This window comes from Microdochium trichocladiopsis (assembly GCF_020744255.1).
Source record: "Microdochium trichocladiopsis strain MPI-CAGE-CH-0230 chromosome Unknown B0I36scaffold_8, whole genome shotgun sequence".
Taxonomy (NCBI): Eukaryota; Fungi; Ascomycota; class Sordariomycetes; order Xylariales; family Microdochiaceae; genus Microdochium; species Microdochium trichocladiopsis.
The window spans coordinates 631,515-646,212 of NW_025763551.1; the positions used below are offsets into that span (position 1 = coordinate 631,515).

Genomic DNA, 14,698 nt, shown 5'->3' on the forward strand with positions numbered 1-14,698 from the left:
GTAAGGGCTTGGCCACCGTTTTGGCGTCGTGGTAAGCTTACGACATACTTAGTTCCGACCACGGTGAATGCTTCCAGTTTGACTTGACAATGAGTATGTGTGTGTGTGTGTCTGTGTTCCATGAACGACAGCAAGGCGCTTTGCTTGGTGCATTTCATGTAGTCTTTCACGGACGACGGGGACAGGAACCATTGCATGAGTTAATCCAGGTGTCTTTAGCACCCATTCTTATTTTGGGGGGGTTCCTGCTTCTTCCCTCAATGGTGAGAAAGTGACTATGGGGGAATCCTGTATACAAGTACAATCATAGCCTTTTTCTTCCATCACCCCTTTCCTCATGATCGTCAGAGGAATAATCCGTTTTGGTTTTTGTTGATGCCTCTCAACTCCATAAGCCCAGAAAATGAATTCGCCAGATGAGATGAAGAAAAAACAAAGCACTATCCGTTCATTAAATACTCACACCCTTAAAGAGACACACAGAAGCTGTTTACTTCTGGTTCTCGGGGCGGAGAGAGCGGACGGCCTTGCCGGCTCTCCAGATCTCGAGGTTGCGGATCTCCTCCATCTCGGCCTCGTACTTCTGGCGGTAGTCGGGCTGGCCGTTGTAGTCGAGGGAGCGCTTGGTCTCGGTGCCGTCACGGACAGAGTCATACAGGTCGTTGAAGACGGGCTTGAGGGCGTCCTTGAACTTGGGGGACCAGTCGATGGCACCGCGGCGGGCGGTGGTGGAGCAAGCCTCGTACATCCAGTCCATGCCGTTGGCACCGATCAGGGGGTACAGAGACTGGGTGGCCTCCTCGACGGTCTCGTTGAAAGCCTCGCTGGGGGAGTGGCCGCGCTCGCGGAGAACCTCGTACTGGGCGAGGAACATGCCGTGGATGCCGCCCATCAGGCAGCCGCGCTCACCGTAGAGGTCAGAGTAGACCTCCTTCTCAAAGGTGGTCTTGTAGAGGTAGCCGGAGCCAATGGCGACACCAAGGGCCTGAGCCTTCTCCTCGGCCTTGCCGGTGACGTCCTGGTAGACAGCGTACGAGGAGTTGATGCCACGGCCCTCGCGGAAGAGAGAGCGGACGGTGCGGCCGGAGCCCTTGGGTGCGCAGAGGATGACATCGACATCGGTGGGGACGTCAACGCCGGTGACGTCCTTGAAGACAGGGGAGAAGCCGTGGGAGAAGTAGAGGGTCTGCAAGGGGTGGAACCATTTCAGTCAGCACGGCTTGTATCTTGACGTAATGAGAATGAGAAGGCGAGTCGAGACTGCGACTGTGGATGCATTTTGAGCCTCAAGGTGGGGTCGACCGCCAGACTATTGGAGGGGCGGAGCCACGAGGGTGGGATCTGGAGGAACTGGTGCTCAGGGGCAACAAGGGGGAAAAGAGGAGGCTCTGCTTACCTTGCCCTTGGTGATCTGGGGCTTGATGGCGGGCCAGGTCTCGCTCTGGGCGGCATCGGAGAGGAGGTTCATGACAATGGTGCCCTTGGAGATGGCCTCGTCGACCTCGAAGAGGTTCTTGCCGGGAACCCAGCCATCCTGCTGGGCGTCCTTCCAGGACTGGCCATTCTTGCGGACACCAATGATGACATTGAGGCCGTTGTCACGGAGGTTGAGGCCCTGGCCGTGACCCTGGGAGCCATAGCCGATGAGGGCGAGGGTATCGTTCTTGAAGTACTCCTGTGGGCGAGAAGATGAGGCATTAGTTATTGCTCAGATGGGTGGGTATTTGAGCCTCCGAGTGTCGAGCCGCGTCCTTCGCTCCGTGTGCAGCGAAGAGAAGCGAATGCTCAAGACTACATTGGCTCAATTGGAATGAGTCAGGAGAGGGGAAAACTTACAAGGAGCTTCTCCTTGGGCCAGTCGGCACGCTCTGCACACAGCGGAAAAAACGCACAAAGTTAGTAAATTGACCAATGAGGTGGGGTAGAACGTCATCTGCCACAGTCTCTCGGGCTCATGGGCAGCAGCCCAAACTGAGTGCTGCAATGCCGTTGCCGTCCGAGCCATTGGGCCGTGATTGAGGTAGACAACATACCGTAAACCTGCTCAGGGACACCGGCAAAGTCGATGGTCTTGACACCGCGGACCTGCTGGTGGCCAGCGAGGGCAGGGCGGGCTTGCTTGGTGGCGGTAGCGCGGGCGGCGGCACCAGCGGCAGCGACGAAGGTGCGGCGCTGGGCGGGAGCGACCAATTGGCGGGCAACCTGGCTGCGAAGAGCCTTGGAGAATCCTCTTGAGGCCATGGTGATGGTGTGATGTGTATGTGTGTGCGCTATATGGCAGAAGGAAAAGAGGAGAGGCCACGGGTGTGTATGTGAGAGCCCGAGGAGGGGAGGGGAGAGCTTGGACAGATGAAAAGATGAGAGCCAAGAAGGAAACTCAATTAAGGCAGGAGTGGGAGGTCTTTCTGTTATGTACCCGGGGCCTCAGTCAGCACACCTCAGACAGGACAGTGCTGTCTCGAGTCAGAAACCACAAAAGTCGAGCTAGACAACACAGCTCCGGCGGCCGGCGATCACTTGCAAGCTCGCAGCCCACCTTGTGCCACTCTGGCGACGAACGAGTCTGGAGTCTGGAGCACCAGAAACCCGCAGCGACTTCGGCGGGGTGGTGGGCTGCAGCACACCCTTGCTTGGCTGCCCGGAGACACCATGAGGACCCCGTTGCTGGGGGGGCTTCCAGTGCCCGGCGAGCCTGAGGCTCCCCAGACTCCAGCAGCCAGGCATGCACAGGGTCCATCTGCCCAGCCCCACTTGGGCGTCGCCGCCCTCGGTCATACCCCACATCTTGACCTGCACACCGGCGGCGCCGGAGGTGGAAACTCTGCCCCGGACCACCTTTCTGCAGCACGCATACGCTCATTGGACACAAGCCTTGGGCCACGCCCTCCTTCGCCTTGCCTCTCAGGCACGCTCACTTGCTGCCAACTAGACGAGGCAGGGGAAGGTGTCACGGCAGGATCAGGAACCCTTGAGCATCTGCCGGCGCGGGCGTCGCCGTGTTACGGAGCCTCCACGAGCAAAGAGTCACCGCCAAGTAATCCGGGGTTAGTAGGCTGCTTCCCCAATGGTCCATCACAGTCTCGGTGTGCACACAAGGGACCTGGGTGTGCCTGGCCTACGATGTTACTGGTGCCGGAACAAGCCCATCAGCCCCGGCGGCCTGGAGATCTGGAGCCAGCCCTCCTGTTCCAAGCTCATCTTGGCACGGCCTCTGCCGTCATTCCAATCTACAGTACTTGATTTTGAGAACATTAATGCTTGGTGGAACGGAATCGTTAGGAATCTATGGACTTTGGACGCCGGATGTGTATCCATCTCGCACGTGCTAAACCTCCAAGGAGAAGAACAGAAAGAGACATGGAATGAACTTAGGTCGGGCCATGTCGCTCTCTTCAAATGTGTGCCCCAGCCATTTCCCAGCTGGTGTCTATGCTGTCAGGCTCATGCTATGAGCTCGGCCAAGACCGAGACAGAAAACATGTGCCGTTCTAGAAACAAAGTAGTAAGGAGCCAATCGTCGCCCGAAGCCTCCCAATGCCGTGCAACTCTAGCACTAGTGGCCTTGTGCTCCTTGACCTTCGGGTCAGCCATCCGCCGCTGCCCGTGGCGCTGGAAATATATACGTCGTCTGTTAGCCATATATAGCGGTGCCGCTCCGATCCCGATCTCGGGCCGCCAGAAGGAACCAGCTCCGCCCATCGAAATATGTATATCTTGTCTCCCTGCCCATAATGATGGAGCTGCAGAAGTGGTCCCATAGCAGTGCAGACCGCGAACTCTGACAAATTGAGAGTGATGTCTTCGCTCAGAATCCTCGGAGACAAGATCATTGCAGTTGGCTGCCGCAGTCTGTCTACCAGTACGAATTTGATCGGCCGGGATATTGGTCATGCCCGGCGTGTCGAAGGTCATGAGGACGCCTAGTTCTTCACCAATACAACATCGTATCGCTCGTTTCGCACAGTCCCTCCGCTCATCGAGTTGCGCACGTTCCGCTTAAATTGATCCCGGCTCTGGCGCAGGTCCTCGGCGGCCTCTTTGTTGAGGGGGTCACTGGCGTTCGGCTCGAGGAACAGGAACTGCAGTCCGACAATGACGGCGTTGAGGTTGAGAACAGGCTTCCAGTCCTCGCGTAGAATGTTCAGGCAAACCTTGCCCTCGAGATCGATGTTCGGGTGGTAGATCTTTTGCTGGCACCGGACCTTCGGTGGTTCATGGGGGTAGTTGGCGCTCATGGCGAAAGTGAATGTGAAGCGGCCACCGTAGTACATGCCCTCGTCGGGCTTGATCTCGAGGGTGAAGTTGAGGATGTCGTCGGGGTCGGGAAACTCGGTCTTCATCGTTGATCCCAAAGACAACTCGGAAAGATCTGAGAGGCAAGTAACTCCAGGTTAGCGCGGAAGTGGAAACGGGATGAACAACAGGCGATAGGAATGCCATCGCATGTGTGTGCATACCTTTCTGAACGCGCAGTTGCGCAGCCGTCACCTTCTTCTTCTTGCCTCCAGCTGCGTCGGCATTCTCAGCCTTCTGCTGCTCCTTCTTCTGTTTGATGCAAAAGTTTCCCTGGTTAGCACATGATGACAACTGCACCCGGTGCACCTGTGACAGGCCAGTCACACGTTCAGGGTTGCCCTACCATAGACCATATCTTCAACATCGTGATGGCTGCCTAGAGAGGTTGTGGAGCGACTTGGCACCGGGGGTTGTTGTTATGATGGCGGTGGTGGTGTTTGCAGTGCTCCGGAACAAAGACGAGTGCCGGGATTGCTTCGCAGATGTCAGACGGTGAAGAAGATTGCTAAGCAGTGTCGCGCGCGTGTCGGGTTGTGTCTAGAATCGTTATCGCCACTTCGGGCTCCGAACTAGAGGGGCAGTGCCTGCAGCGTCTGGGTGGATGGCTTTGACGCGCTGGTGGCTCGGTCGAGGGTCGACAGAGGTTGTATGCCCGTTGGTCTTTTCGGTAAAGAACTCCGCACTGGAACGGGGAGGCGTATCCGACGCGTGATTTGATGGTGGTTTGGAGTGGTGGTGAGGAAGAGCGAAAGAAGTCTGTGCCGTCATGGCCAGTCTCGACTAGACGTGTGGCCGACGGGCTCTCGAACGGGGTGACTGCCAACGCGGAATGAGGTGGGGCGGTCTGCAATGACTGCATCCGCGAACGGATCCCACTGAGGGGTACTCTACATTCACTACCGAGAATACCTGCTGCTTACCTGCTGCTTTCCAATCCATGAATCTCCCGGACTGGAACCAACAGCTGCACGATGCGAGCCGCATTCACACTTCCAGGTGCATCCACCAAGTGTTCTCGGGGAGACGCAGAGTGGCATGTATAATCTTTTTAGCACAAGACATAGCCGCAGTCGACGACCGCATTCTGTGCTCGCCACAGACCAGCTACCTTGAAGGCAAGAGCATGCAATATATAACCTGTTCCTTTTCTGGATATCCCGCGGGAGCTGCCTAATGACAATTCATCTCATCTCATACCTTCAGAGCTTTATCCATCGCCTCTCTCCACTTATGGCTGTTCTTCTTCAGAAGCCATATGGACGTTGCCACAATGATCCAACATAACCCGCCCAAGAGTGTAAACAACCCGCCATGGCCCATCGCATCCAGCAGAGGCTGTGCAATGATCGAGCCCACACATGTAAATAGGTTGCGGACAAAGTTGTTGAGCGCGACCCCCGAGCTCGAGTTATTGGGCATGAATTCGGTAAGCATGGTGTTAACAGCTCCAAAAATCAGCATACTGCCAATACCGAAGAAGAATGTCGCCACCAGCGCTGCGGCCACATGGACGCCGTACTGTGTTGTCCAGCCGAATACCAAAAAGGAGACCGGTACCATAACAGCAGCTATCCAGGCATTCTCTTGCATCCGGTCCTCGGGCAGAACTATGAGCTTACCCTCCGAGTCGTAGCGGCCTTGCTTGACCGCCTCCCGAATCATGACTTTGTCAAGCCAGATGCCACCAAAAATGCTGGACAAGACATACCCTAGCGATCCGGGAATGTATAAGAGGCCCACGAGCCATGGGCTGTAGTTGTAAGGGTCATGTGAGAATGCAGCTTGGATGCCGATGTTTAAAATGTACAAACTGCCAAACGTGATTGCACTACACCAGATGGTGCACTGAACGGCTGGGAAGCGGAAAAACATGATGATCCTGAGTGGGTCGACAAAAACACGTCGCAACCATGTGGCCGTCTTCTTAGTCTTCTCCTTGACCGATCGGGTAGTGGTTGACACTCGTGACAGTGCCGGACCATCACCAACCACTACAGCCGGCTCTACCGGAGATGTGAATTGCTTCTTTCGCGGAAGAGTTTCGGGCAGACCAAAGAGGATCAGAAGTGTCGTGATGCCACCGTAAGCTGCAAGGAACCACATGGTGCTTTCCCATCCAAAAGACGCCGTGAGTGCACCAGCAAAAACGGGTGCTGGTAAACGTTAGTGGATGGCACGTGTCATTTAGTGTGAAGCAGGTCAAACTTGATAGCGCGAGAGTTCTCGACCTGATTAAGTTGGGGCGGACATACCCGTCATGACGCCCAGAAGCGGACCGCAGTAGTAGAGGCCCATGGCCCTCCCTCGCTCTTCCGGGTCCCAGATGTCAGCCAGGGATCCAGCACCAACCGCTTGCACCGATGCAGATGCGCCACCTGCTAGTGTCCGACATATGATGAGCATGGCAATATTCGTGCTGAATCCGCTGAGTAGGCAGAAGATTGTGTTCAGCGTGAACGAGATGATATAGATACTTCTCCGTCCATACTGCTCTGAAAACGACGACCACCAGAGTGGAAAGATAGACATGGACAGCATATAGAATGCTACAGACAGATTGACCACTGTAGGCGTGACATCAAATGCCTTTGATAGCTCCGGCAGAGCAGCTTCATGTTTGACAGATATCAGCAATGCCCATGTATTAGAAGGCTTCCGGCTGATGAGAAAGAACTTACGCCAAAAGACAGAGCTCCCTGTAGGGGCTGCAAATGAAGCAATGGCTATGATCGAGGTCAAGAACCACTTGGTCGAATTGCTGTAGTCCCGTGGCTGCCGAACTTCTGGAAGTATCGAGAATGTGGCAAATAGCCCGCGGCGCTCTGCTCTGGGAACAATGACCAGGGGCTCTTTTGTTCTCAGCACGGCCCGCGGGGCGTTGGCCTCGGTCTCGCTGTGGATCTCGTTGATGGTTTGACTATTCAAACTGCTGCGCGTGCTTTGAGGCGAGACAGCTTTGTCATCCGTATCCTTCTCTGTGGTAGCTCCTTGGCCGTGTATGTGTATAGGCACAGGGGAGGCCGCAGGGGCGACATGGTCTACTTGGTCTGCAGACTCTTGCAGCTTCTCTCGTTGTGCATCGTTGGACGACATCTTTGTGGCTTGCTGGAGACGTCCAACCTGCTGTGTAGTTGAGTGGGAAGGCTTCAAGTGGATCAGAAGTCGGCTACAACGCAGTGCATGGTTTTCATGCCAAGCAAACAACCCCTTGATTTCGTTCTAGGTTATAAAAAAAAACCCCCAGGGATACCAGATCGCGACGGTTAGTCGTCGGAAGGTGCAAAGGGGTGAGACCTTCACACAATTCGAGATAAAAATGTGCTGTATGTTCTTGGGGCCCGAATCGTAGCGCGACCTGCTCTCAACGACGGTTGTTATGTTTAATGAATTGCGCGGCGACTGCCAAAAATATCGCAGGGTATAAGAGATAACGGGAATAACACCGGGCGATGAGCACGAGAGCAAGGGGTGATTTGAAGTGGTTGTAACAGCAGAGGAGGTCCTGCAACCGAGTTGTGAGGGTGCCAGGGAAATGAATGCTAGGCCCTTGGCAATTCTCAAGGAGTATGTGCAGTGCAAGAAAGGATCAGAGACCTGCGGTCGTGACGCCAGCAAAAGACCAACGACGAAATGGACGGCATCGGAGTGGGATTGCCCCAACGGCGGATCGGCTTGAAGCACGCGATAAGTGGATCGACTTAGTCGCGGAAAACCCATCCGGCATCGGGAGGCGAGAGGGGGGCGTTGCCGACAAACATGGATTGTCGCCAGCATGGGGATTACTGTGTGGATGCAACGCCGTGTCCTATTGTGGTGGAATCCCCCCCGGATTTGGTCTTGATGTCCAAGATGCAGCATTGTAGTAGAGTGGCACGCTGGATTGTCCACTCTCCCGAACACCTCGAAGCGCATGGCGCAGCCGGGGCATGACTCGAAGCTGGCAGCGCTGTGTCTGGGAAGATGTCAACGTCCCGGCCTCCTTTCGTCAACTCTATGATGCAGCACCGGGTACATCATACGCAGCTATGAGAGGAGCCGGCCACGGGGGTGACTCCAAGCTGTCGAGGGAGAATCGCTATGCATACTGACAACCGGGCGGCCGCGTGGCACAAGGCCGGCCGTCGGCTGTCTCGTGGCTCGCCGCAGCATCGCGCAACCCGGCGCTACTGGTCTAGTCTGCTTAAAGGGCACAGTCTCTGCTTGGAGTCTGCCAGTCGAGATGAGGATGTGTGCCTCCAGCCTTGCAGCCAGCCGTCGGTCCCGATGTCGTCGCTCAAGATTGCGGGGTGCTGGCTAGCCTAGCCCGGCAGGTGAAGCAAGTGGCCCCAGTTGGGGATCGCCCGGGGTCGTCTAAGTGTTGTGAGTGCAGCTCGGCGTCTCTTCCGCTGTGCGGCACCCGTTTATGGTGGTCATGGTCCATTGCGGTCGTCCTCGTCCTTGGATTTGGTACGTTGTGTGTTATTCCCGGACGCACCAGCGACAGCTCCGGATGGGGTTGGGTTCCATTGGCCTGATTTTCGAGATGTTGAAGCTAGTTGGCTCATCCGTGCTTGCCGCTCATGGTTGGATGGCCCGGATTGTGCCTGCCAGCTGGTGTCAGCACTGCATCAGGTAAGTGCCCTGAGGCAAGGCGATCATGTCTGATCAGAATACGTACTTGTCGTTTTTGCGCAATTTCTAGAGGAGCTTCAGGATCAAGTCTAGATCTCAAGCTTTGACGCAACGCAGCTGTCGAACATCGCTTGCAGTCTGGTGCAGTGCGCCTGGAGACCCACCCGGCTGGCCGCAGGCGATCAATGTCACAACGGCGGGCAATTTGGGGCAAACACGGCCGTGGCAGCGGGGACACGTGCATGGGAATAGTCCGTGGCATGTCCAGCATGGCTGCCGGGCATTCATGGCTGAAGAGGTTGGTTCTGAGTTGTGATGTCTCAGAAACAGCCCGCGTTGCACGGCTGGGACAATGCCACTGTCTCCGAGCCTCAGGCTGCAGATGCCCACTCGCAGTGGCGCGAAGATCGGAGCCCGCGCAGTTGTCAAAATTTAGTGCGCCACACAAGAGTCACGCCGTAACAGGGTCCAGCCTCGACATCAAACTGCCAAACTGCGCACACGAGGCACATTCTCTGTGCACGACCAGGCAAAAGACAATACTAGGAAACTGCTCGAAGCCATGTCGCTCACCAATGCGTCGCCCCTCGAGGCTGCACAGTCGGCCAAGAGCGCATCCCACATTCTGGCCACCCTTCCGGCGTCGGCGAGGAACGATGCCCTCACAGCCATCCACGCCGGGCTCAGCGCTGCTCGCGACGAAATCCTCGCTGCCAATGCCAGAGATCTCGAGGCTGCACGCTCCGCCGCGGCAAGTGGCCAGCTCAGCCAGAGCCTCATTTCTCGACTGGATCTGGGCAAGAAGGGCAAGTGGGAGGACATGCTCAAGGGTATTCTGGATGTCAGAGACCTTGAAGACCCGGGTACGTCTCCCACCAGATTCCAGTCACCGTTCCAGCTCGCATGCAAACTGACACAGCTGCACAGTCGGCAAAATCACTATGAGGACAAGATTAGACGACGGGCTAGAGATGACCCGCGTCACATGCCCAATCGGGGTGCTTCTCATCATTTTCGAGGCCCGTCCAGAGGTCATTGCCAATATTGCATCTTTGGCTGTCAAGTCGGGCAACTCTGCCATTCTCAAGGGTATGTACGATGAGAATCTTTATGATGTCGCCTCGGTGCCACGCTAAAATGAAAGTGTCTAGGCGGCAAGGAATCCACAGAGTCCTTTGTGGCCATTTCCAAGGTCATCTCTGCGGCGCTGGACAATACCCAGGTCCCCAATGGAGCCATCCAGCTTGTCACCACGCGCGATGTCATCCCTCAACTTCTTGACCTCGATCAATATATCGATCTCGTCATTCCCAGGGGCTCCAACGAGCTCGTAAGGTACATCAAGTCTTCGACCAAGATTCCGGTCCTTGGTCACGCAGACGGCTTGTGCTCCATCTTCCTCGAGCAGTCTGTCGACCCAAAGCTAGCCGCAGACGTCATCGTCGACTCGAAGACGAGTTACCCTGCAGCTTGCAACAGTCTCGAGACGCTGCTTGTGCAGGAGACAGCACTAGAGAGCATCCTTCCAGGAGTTGCCGAGAAGCTGATCGCCAAGGACGTCACGCTCAAGTGCGACTCGAGATCAAAGGCCGCTCTCTCGAGCAAGTTGCCGGCAGATTTAGTCTCGAAGTACATCCAGGATGCGCAAGACGTCGACTTTGACACTGAGTTCCTGAGCCTGACTCTGGCGGTCAAGGTTGTGGCGGATTTGGGCGAGGCAGTGCAGCACATCAACAAGCACGGCTCAAAACATACTGACTGCATCCTGACGTCGTCTGAGGAGCTCGCCGAACGCTTCATGGCCAGCGTCGACGCCGCTGGCGTGTACTGGAACGCCTCGACGCGGTTTGCCGACGGCATGCGGTACGGGTTCGGCACCGAGGTTGGCATCAGCACGAATAAAATCCACTCGCGGGGTCCTGTAGGACTGGAGGGCCTGATGATTTACAAGTACCAGATTCGCGGTAATGGTCATGTGACGGCGGTTTATGGTGAAGGGGAGGGGCAGAGGAGATACAAGCATGAGAAACTGGCCTTGTAGCTATTGAGCATCCCCCAAAAAAGTTTATAGGCGTAGGATGAGGTTTTTCACAATCGCGTTGAAGAATGGAGACGCACGAGACTCGCTTCCGAAGGCGTGTGCAGTGCCTCCTAGATCCCATCTGTGAATTTGACGTCTTGATGAGACATACACCTACGCCTGGCCATTACCCGATCATCGACGCGTAAAGCAACACGATTCTCTACCCGGTACATGAATAGGGCAGGTGTCACGGTTGAGGATGTTGCCACACATTCAGTTGTAGCATCTTGCTTATCGCGCTCCCAGTCACTGACTGAGTCCTTACCGTAACCAAAACACCTCCCGTATGGCGTGTCCAAACTAGTCAAGCACATCATGCATTGACTGTCACCCATGGACCAGCGACACCAGCTCAGTGACAGCAGTCCAAAGTGAAGGCTTACGGGTTGAGAGGCCACTACCTAACATAGATTTGCAATACGGGACGCATGCTGACTCATGCAGATAGTGTTGAAATAGGGGTTGCCTTTGCGTTTGCAGTTGCAGTGACTTCTTCTGCCCAGGCGCATAAACATGCCCAGATCGACTGCAAGGATCTGAATGTAATGGCTAATGGCTCGTTACCTGGAAAGGGGGGGGGGAGGAATTTGGCGGTGGACTACTTTGATCCCGCAATCATAGTTCTTTCTCGAGAACCGGCTTATCGAGACCATGTACTCCGAAATCATTGCGCACACGATGAACTCGATTGACGCGATCTGGGACTAACACGGAGAAGCTTCTCTCTCTCTCGCTCTCACTCTCTCTTTCTCTCTTATACACACCCACACACACGCATCTTACGACCAGCACTGCCAGTATCTGGCTATCCTCTCGGCGATGGACTGTCCGTGTTAAAGTCTTGCGCAATAATACCTTCCAATCATCCACAAGACAGATGGACCTGCAGCTTCGGAGAATCGAAACAAGAAGGAGGAGGAGGAGGGGGAGGAGGACGGTGATCGATGTAACGTTTCTGGAATCACGTTGCTATCCTCCTTTGAGTTTGAAGCTTTTATCCTAAGCTTTGGCTCTTCGCTTTTGCTCTTTGCTTTTGCCGACTGACCACATACTCAGATGGTCACGCGAGCACAATCTAGTGTCAGATTGTGAAATAGATTGGGGGGAAAGCGTGGAGAAGGAAGGGGGGAGGGCAGGGAGAACCAAGTGTAGCTTAACCCCTGGACAGCAGCAACAACCCTGGGTTGGATTCGCAGCGCCCCTCCATGCACGCCGTCTTAGGCTTTGTAGAAGCTTGTTTACATCCATGTTTTATACGTACCCCGTGGGAGGGTATATATCCATCTTTGTGGAGGAGGTTGTCAAATCTAGATATGTGCATTTCGTGGGGGTGCCCAGCGGGGGGGGGGCGGGGGGGGACTTGAGCCGTTGTGGCTTTTCGGAATATCAACCTCCGGGGAGCCCGAATCGGGAGCGAGGCCACGATCGCTGGCGACCCGGGGATCTGGAATATTGGTGGAGTTCAGACGAGAGCTTGCATGTGCTCCAAATGGTCTGATGAGCGTGTATTGCGCCAGGTGCGTCTGCAGGGTGAAGAGGCGAAATGGTTTGACCGATTGGTGGACTTTGTCTGCATCAGAAACTATGGAAAATGAAATACCATTGGCAGACTGTTTCAGTGTACGATGGATCGGATCTTTTCAACAGGAGGGCCTATGTGACGAAGACGGTGTGATCCGTGGGGCTTCTGCGAATGCTGCTTTTGGGTTGGGAAATGTTGATCTCCAAACACCGAGTTGGTTGCGAAGACCTAAATATAATGACGGAGTTGGCAGCAACGGCGGGAACTTAGTCGCAAAGTCCACTAGTTGATTACGATCCACGGAGTCAGTTGTATCGAGCACTGGAGCTGTGAGTTGATATTTCGGGGCTTGTACGTCTCCTTGTCAGCGCCGAAGTCTATCATCCAAAACCCAAAGTATCTTGGAGCACAGCAGTGTCTTCGCCACGATTGTTGAAGCCATCTGCCTTGATTTCAAGAGCCGGCAGCAGAAGGAGCAGAATCGTGTGGTCCCCTTGCCATGCCTGGCTTGAACTGAGGCGTGGTAGGATAATGGCCAGCTCGTCTGTTCTTATTGGTGACAAGCAAAGGGAGATCCAAGCAATGAAGGCTTGTTGGCTTCATTCGATTCGCATTTGTTTATGACGGTCTGCCTTGTTTAATGCCTTCTCGAGATCTAGCCGTCGCTCACCACTCTGGCAGTGCGGGTTCAGTCCTTGTTGAGATATGTTAAACGCCCTCTTGCTCTTTGCTTCCGGCACGCCACAGACCACGACACAAAGCCCCCCGTTCCCAGGCTTTAGAATCACTTGCACAACTGTTGAATGGCGCAAAGAAAGACGCAAGTGATGGATTGCAGGTGATGGAAATCACATGACGACAGCACATCAAGAACGATACTGTGGACCCCGCCTACCAGGCCTTCCCTGACAAGAACCCGCGAGAAGAAACCCCAGATTATTTACGATCCCGTCACCATCGGCCGAGTCAGAGGATCCCCGACGGCGGGCGGTAGAAATTGCCTCTTTCGGGCACTCCGCACAAGTTTCGCTCTGTCCCTGCCAACCGGACTACGGGTAGACCGCCAAGCTGCCCAAAGGGACAACAAAAGAAGACTGGGCCAGAGAAACGCCTCGGAGCCCACCCGTCTCGGTCGGGTACTTGCCGAACTGTGGCTTGACGCGGTCAAAGCAGAGAAAGGCCCAAGCCTGGGCGGGACGTCTTGGGGGTGCATATCTTGCCGGCCGTAGGGTCGCTCGAGTCATGTCATGGTCCGTATCTATGATGCCCAAGGCCAGGCTCCCGCGCTGTGTGGTGGGTTGCGGGTTCTGTCAGCCACTCTCTTGCCAGCGGAGGGTAATTTGTTTATCCGGGGAGTAAGGGCACTGCTACTACTACGGACCAGACATGCGCGAGGCCATCAATCTACAAGTCGGGCGGTGGCACTCTCTCAACTTGGCGCCCAGGCACTCACTCTTTGTTCCCGTGCCCGCGTGTCGGGGGCTGTGTGGAGAGGGATGGGGTCCCTTTTGTGATGGATTTTCAGTAAGGATCCCTTCGAAAAGTCCCTGACGACGAAGGTGGGGTTCAGTATTGCTCGAAGAACCAAAAGAGTCCTGGCTGGACGGTGGTCTTGCGAGCAAGCGCCATCCCCCCGGACTGACATGAACGCATGATAGTGGCCTCGGACGAGCGTTCCTGCAGCGAAGCAACTGGGGCCAAGGCCAAGGTTGTTCTGTGCATGCGCGTACATACTTGACTTGCCACGACACACCTACCATATGCAGTCAGCTCGTCAGTCCAAATGCAGGATTATGTCAGAAGTAAGCAACCACTTTGTTTGCCACAGTGCACCACCCATTCTTTCCCAAACTGTGTAGTGGGGGTACAGGTGTGTGGGGGCCCCACACTCGAATGCAACTGCAGGTGGGAAGGTGCTTTATCCCCCCCACGGCCACTCGGCACATGTCGACATGTATGTACTTTACCTACCGTAGTATGTGAGCTCATTCACCCCATTGGTATTGATATGGTATGTGCATGCGAGGTGCGGCATCGTGCCAGCCGGTGAGCATGCATGCACTTTAGAGACACAATATATATCACGACCTTTCCCTGCTCCGTCTTGCAGCGGAAGACACCTTGTTTTAAATTAAATAACGACGCCCGCGCGTCCTTCCCATCTCGTGTCCGTAGGCAGGTTACCT

At 55.2% G+C, this 14,698-nt stretch overlaps 6 protein-coding genes across 6 annotated transcripts; 1 reads left to right on the forward strand and 5 right to left on the reverse strand.

Moving 5' to 3' along the window:
• Positions 1 to 490: 490 nt before the first annotated feature.
• On the reverse strand, positions 491 to 2,241 carry B0I36DRAFT_351814 (6-phosphogluconate dehydrogenase; the record flags this gene model as incomplete). Its single annotated transcript, XM_046157048.1, has 4 exons — positions 491 to 1,186; positions 1,397 to 1,675; positions 1,837 to 1,868; positions 2,034 to 2,241. The coding sequence occupies 4 exons, from the start codon at positions 2,239 to 2,241 to the stop codon at positions 491 to 493; spliced, it is 1,215 nt and encodes a 404-aa protein (XP_046009078.1).
• A 1,679-nt stretch (positions 2,242 to 3,920) lies between these two features.
• On the reverse strand, positions 3,921 to 4,660 carry B0I36DRAFT_375875 (ubiquitin-conjugating enzyme; the record flags this gene model as incomplete). Its single annotated transcript, XM_046160404.1, has 3 exons — positions 3,921 to 4,369; positions 4,458 to 4,545; positions 4,640 to 4,660. 3 exons carry the CDS (start codon positions 4,658 to 4,660, stop codon positions 3,921 to 3,923), a joined length of 558 nt encoding a protein of 185 aa, XP_046009079.1.
• Positions 4,661 to 5,487: 827 nt separating this feature from the next.
• On the reverse strand, positions 5,488 to 7,389 carry B0I36DRAFT_249612 (major facilitator superfamily domain-containing protein; the record flags this gene model as incomplete). Its single annotated transcript, XM_046150488.1, has 3 exons — positions 5,488 to 6,449; positions 6,549 to 6,905; positions 6,975 to 7,389. The coding sequence occupies 3 exons, from the start codon at positions 7,387 to 7,389 to the stop codon at positions 5,488 to 5,490; spliced, it is 1,734 nt and encodes a 577-aa protein (XP_046009080.1).
• Positions 7,390 to 9,469: 2,080 nt separating this feature from the next.
• Positions 9,470 to 10,948, forward strand: B0I36DRAFT_248023 (glutamate-5-semialdehyde dehydrogenase; the record flags this gene model as incomplete). The annotated part of the gene is made up of 3 exons (XM_046150351.1): positions 9,470 to 9,770; positions 9,835 to 9,996; positions 10,059 to 10,948. 3 exons carry the CDS (start codon positions 9,470 to 9,472, stop codon positions 10,946 to 10,948), a joined length of 1,353 nt encoding a protein of 450 aa, XP_046009081.1.
• A 610-nt stretch (positions 10,949 to 11,558) lies between these two features.
• B0I36DRAFT_329304 (uncharacterized protein) lies at positions 11,559 to 12,335 on the reverse strand. Its single transcript, XM_046154703.1, has one exon. The coding sequence runs from the start codon at positions 12,236 to 12,238 to the stop codon at positions 11,990 to 11,992; it is 249 nt and encodes an 82-aa protein (XP_046009082.1). The 5' UTR covers positions 12,239 to 12,335; the 3' UTR covers positions 11,559 to 11,989.
• A 769-nt stretch (positions 12,336 to 13,104) lies between these two features.
• B0I36DRAFT_329307 (uncharacterized protein) lies at positions 13,105 to 14,358 on the reverse strand. Its single transcript, XM_046154704.1, has 2 exons — positions 13,966 to 14,358; positions 13,105 to 13,798 (listed from the first exon to the last, which is right to left on the reverse strand). Exons 1-2 carry the CDS (start codon positions 14,242 to 14,244, stop codon positions 13,562 to 13,564), a joined length of 516 nt encoding a protein of 171 aa, XP_046009083.1. The 5' UTR covers positions 14,245 to 14,358; the 3' UTR covers positions 13,105 to 13,561.
• Between the last annotated feature and the right edge of the window lie 340 nt (positions 14,359 to 14,698).

Excerpts from the sequence above, each read along its gene's own strand:
- B0I36DRAFT_329307 (XM_046154704.1), bottom strand. The coding sequence starts at position 14,244 with ATGTACGCGCATGCACAGAACAACCTTGGCCTTGGCCCCAGTTGCTTC. Across the intron at positions 13,799-13,965 it reads CGCGGGCACGGGAACAAAGA|CGCGGGAGCCTGGCCTTGGG; the intron begins GTGAGTGCCTGG and ends CCCACCACACAG.
- B0I36DRAFT_329304 (XM_046154703.1), bottom strand. The coding sequence starts at position 12,238 with ATGGATGTAAACAAGCTTCTACAAAGCCTAAGACGGCGTGCATGGAGG.